Source organism: Poecilia latipinna, unplaced genomic scaffold, assembly GCF_001443285.1.
Source record: "Poecilia latipinna isolate Pla-1442-1.1 unplaced genomic scaffold, P_latipinna-1.0 Scaffold985, whole genome shotgun sequence".
Lineage (NCBI taxonomy): Eukaryota > Metazoa > Chordata > Actinopteri > Cyprinodontiformes > Poeciliidae > Poecilia > Poecilia latipinna.
In genome coordinates, this window is record NW_015113601.1 from 160,172 (window position 1) to 164,672 (window position 4,501).

At 36.4% G+C, this 4,501-nt stretch overlaps 1 protein-coding gene across 1 annotated transcript in view; it reads left to right on the forward strand.

Annotated features, from left to right (window-relative positions):
- The window catches only part of LOC106958422 (C-C motif chemokine 3-like), an 8,951-nt gene extending 5,188 nt beyond the window's left edge, over window positions 1-3,763 (forward strand). Inside the window, exons 2-4 of the mRNA XM_015050309.1 lie at window positions 2,796-3,024; window positions 3,213-3,324; window positions 3,490-3,763. Of these exons, the coding sequence (XP_014905795.1) occupies window positions 2,946-3,024; window positions 3,213-3,324; window positions 3,490-3,619 (321 nt within the window). The 5' untranslated portion in view covers window positions 2,796-2,945 and the 3' untranslated portion in view covers window positions 3,620-3,763. The remainder of the gene's footprint in view (window positions 1-2,795; window positions 3,025-3,212; window positions 3,325-3,489) is intronic.
- The last annotated feature ends 738 nt before the right edge of the window (window positions 3,764-4,501 follow it).

A 4,501-nucleotide genomic window follows, 5' to 3' on the forward strand; every position in this document is an offset into this window, starting at 1 on the left:
TATTTTTGAAGGAAGTCTCCTTTTTGGGTTTTTTTTTTTTTTTTTTTTGTTAAAAAAAAAAAAAAAAAAAAAAAAAAAACTTAAAGGAAATGTTTTCTCGATACTCTGAAATAAAGAAACACTAATAATTTAGTCATTAATGTAATTATTATTGCTTCTTAACAACCAAGTTAAAACTAACGAGGAACGAGGAGAACGTAGATAAAACATTCATCTTGATTTTATTAAAAGGTAATAAAGCCTTTTAAAAGCATTGTCCTTCTCCCGTGATAAAACTTTGATCTTATTCCTCAAACTAAAAACTAAATTATTTGTCTTAAAGAAATCAGGATTACAATTTCTGTCATTTACTACGCACTTACAAATAATTTGTAACCAGTGTCAGACATCCTGTGTCTCCGTGGTTTTTCTGCAAATTGATGTGAAATTTTTTTTGGGTGTATAACTGGAAACAGAACAAAAGACCAGTTTAGAAAATGGAAGTCTTCTTTAAATGCTTCACATTTTGTCTTGTTAGAATCTCAAACTTTAATATGCTTTACTGAGATTTTGTGTGACGAACCAATGCAAAGTAATGAATTTACTTGTTACTTGTTAGTACATTTCTTAATTTTCTGCATTTTACTTATGCGTATTAGAGTGATGGGGGTGTTGAATAAAGTAGTATAGACTTTAAAAATAATCAATAATCCATCCATTTCAGAATTATACACCAATTTTTGTTGGTAAATTACCTAAGTAATTAAATTAATTACAGTTAATGGTTGTAATATGTCAGGAGCTGAGTATTTATTTTCTAGATAAAAATGGTCTTTTAAAAAAAAAAATAAAAATGTGCAAAGCAAAAAATAATTCATCATATAGCTGTACCACTGCAAACATCTTAATCTCAACAAGCCCTTATGGCCAATATGGAAAATACCAGAAACGTGTATCAGCAGAGGAATTTTGATTAAATCAATTATTTTTTATAATGGGATTTGTAGATATACTCTAATCAACAGTTATTTAAATATTTTAGTGTCACATCTTTACTGGATGTGTCAATAAAGTTGGTGTCTAAAGCATTAAAAGTTTTCAAATACAATCCCAATATGAAGATACTTTGAGAATATTGTACTGTGTAGAGGATGAATATCTTCTTCAGGATATCATCAACTTTAACTTGAACCTAAGCTCTAAAATCAGTTTCTTCCATGGAGCAGATGATAGCTGGAAGGAAAAAGCAGTGGTTGAAAGTTTGTCGAGACGGGCGACCGTCTACGCTTCGTTGAGGTTGAGAGAACCGGAAGGCAGAAATGGCAATTGCCTACATACACGGAAAGTGAAGAGAGCGAAGAGGTGATCGATACATCACGGGACGTCCCCCATTAACCTAAACCAGTGTAACTACAAGGACATCTCAGGGTCTTCCATTAAAATAGGGAAGGTGATTACACACCCAACAAAAACTGGAAGCTGGTTCTTATATGACAACAGGAATTCAATATGTGTAGAAGTCATTATTTTACTGTGAGAGACTCTAGTGATCTGCAGTCTAAGAATAAAGGTCTTTGTTGGGATAATGTAGAACCTTGGGATCTTCAAAATATGACAGTTTGGTCATAAGAAGCTTTAAATGTTAGAAAACAAATTAAAACTTATATTTGATTAATTACTTCAGAAATATAATCTCACCTGTCAAATCTCCTCAAAAGTCTTGTCTCCATGACCTACTTAGCAGAAGAAGTTTAAGCTGGATTTGGTGTGCTAGCTAATAACCACAATGTCTACTGTCGGCCCGTCACTTCCTGTCGTCTCTCTGAAAAGATTTCACCACGCATTGTGGTTGAAAAAAAAAAGCGACGTAGCAACTCCCCTCATGAAATACCCTGAAATATTTCTACACCACAATCGGCGTGTGCTCAAAGCACACCTGACTGCTTTCTTCTCAACTGGTTCGCTGAGAAGAAAACTCAAAAGGTTGGAACGTAAAGGGGTATTGGGAACGCATTAATGCCCCTTTAACTTTCTTATCATATTGTCACTTTCCTAACACAAACGTCAGTGTTTTATATTCTTATTTTATGTTTTTCTAAATGAAAACCCGGAGTTTTCATGATGGAGTGCAATAAGTTGTATCAGGTGTAATTCAAGCTCAAAGCCCGAACCAATGAAAGTAAGGAACAGATGGGAAACGGGCTGGAGAGAGGTACAAAGATTTTTCTAAGGACAGCAGGGAACCAGAGTGACAGCCATTATTCTAAACTACAGAAAACAAGGAGAGAGTTTGGTTTTCAACAACATCCGAAGATCTGCAGGCCCGTGTTTATGAATAGCAAGACATTTGACAGAAATTATATCTTTTCATGTTACCAACATGTTTTGCTTGCTTTGGAGTGGCCCACCCAGTCCAAAGAAACTTTTATTACTGCATATTAGCATCTTTTTGTTCAAATTGACCTTTGTTTTTCTTTCCTTGACATTGAAGTTCACCGTGGGCGGAAGCAAACCATTAACATGAGTAGTAACAGGTGGGGAAGATGCAAGCCACCGTGCATCTGCACACGCTGCACAGACATGCAAATGCTGAAGCATAAATGTATTCACACATACAGGCACATAAATGCCTGTATACCAGAAACTGAGACGATGCGACGTTCTCGGTTTCAAAGAACTCGCCTGAAACCCACGGCACATCACCCTCTCCACCCATTTCTTTCTTTCTTTTTTTTTTTTTTAAACCCTCGCGCTTTTCCCCTTTTGAGAAATGTTGACCACATGACCGCAGGTTTTTTTTTGTTTTTTTTTTGCAGGTAAGGTTTTGTCATGGAACCTGTACTTCTGCAAATACACACACATGTGAGGTGCAACGCAATAAAAAGGGACTCTGAGTGGAGCAGACACACACAGACAACTCAGCCGGACCTGCAAGCACGCCTGAGAGACACCAGACGACAGACAACATGGTGATGATGAAGAACTCCGTAATCATGGCGACCTGCCTCCTGCTTCTCTCATCCCTCGCTCTTCAGACTTATGCCAGTAAGATCACCAATTTTTTAAAAATGAATTCTGTCATCATTTGTGAACATCTTTGCAAAAACGAGAGAACTTAATCTACATCCCAGCTGAATATATTTTTCTGGCACCACTTTTCCAGGTGGAATTATTGTTCTGGGTTTCATTTTTGCATGCAAAGTAAATTTTTATTTACACCAACCTTTTTTTAGATTCCTTCGGCCCGGACGAATGCTGCTTCAAGTTCTTTCCGAAACGGCTGCAAAAGTCAGCGGTGGCGAACTTCAGATACACGGACTCTCTTTGTCCCATGGAGGGTGTGCTGTAAGTATTTTTAGATGCTAGAAAACACTTCTAAATTTAAATCCAAATAGTTTATCACTACTTTTTTATGCGTCTAATGAAAAATAAATGCATGTTTTCAGCATTCACATGGCTTTCGACGAACAATGAGAAACTAATCAGCCTCTTTCCTCGTCTCTGTTGCAGTTTTTTGATGAAGGGTGGCAGAGAGGTCTGTGTCGACGCAACTCAGCAGTGGGTGAAGAAAATCATCAAGACCAAGGAGATTAACCAGGCCAAAGGAGCGACCAACTCCACCACCACACCGTCCCAGTAACCCTCAAACGACCTCTCAATGTTCACTGAGCCAAGTCAAAGTGCTGGTGGAAATATTTATCTCAAGCTCTCTCTGCCTGTACACTGACAATCCTATTATTATCTATATCTATATATTTTTCAATAAATGCAAAAATTCCTGAGATGACTTGTGTTTTTGATTTTGTTGTGTTAATTCACTGGCTTCATTTCTGTCAAACTGACTGCGAAGTTGCATTTTTTTAAAAAAGGAATTAGGAACTGACAAGCAACGAAAAGCAAACAATCTATTTTTCTAAACTGGTTTTAATGGCAAAACGACTGAAATTATCTTAAATCAACAAACCAAAAGGTTATGAATGTCATCCGCTTCAATTAATTTGAGTTCAAGTTCACTTATATGTTTCTGATTTACAACAAATGTCTCGTCAAGAACTTCGTGAGACATTCAGGAGCAATTCATGCCCATTTGTGCTAAAATTAATCCTGTAAAATGCACCACATCGCAATTAATTGCACACTTTTCAGTTCTATCTACTGATTAACACTGCTCAGTTAAATTCAGTGCTTATAACCAATTGGAAAAAGTTATCTCCAATACCATCTGACCTCGTGGAAGATTAACCCCTCCAGAACCAAACTGTAATCCTTCTTTAATAACAAATACACCAATATACATGAGATGTGTAATTCGTTTTATGTTCAGAAAGAGAGAAACTCTACCTTGTTCTGATTCACACCATAGAGCATCAAAGTTCCTGTGGTTTCTGGTTGATGAAACCAGAGGAAGTTGTTATCTAAACCACAAAGATTTGACCCAAAAACTGTTTTTTTTTTCTCTTTTTCTTTTCTTTTTTTTTAAATCATGAGAATTCAAAACCAAACAGGTTGGGTTCTTTGGGAA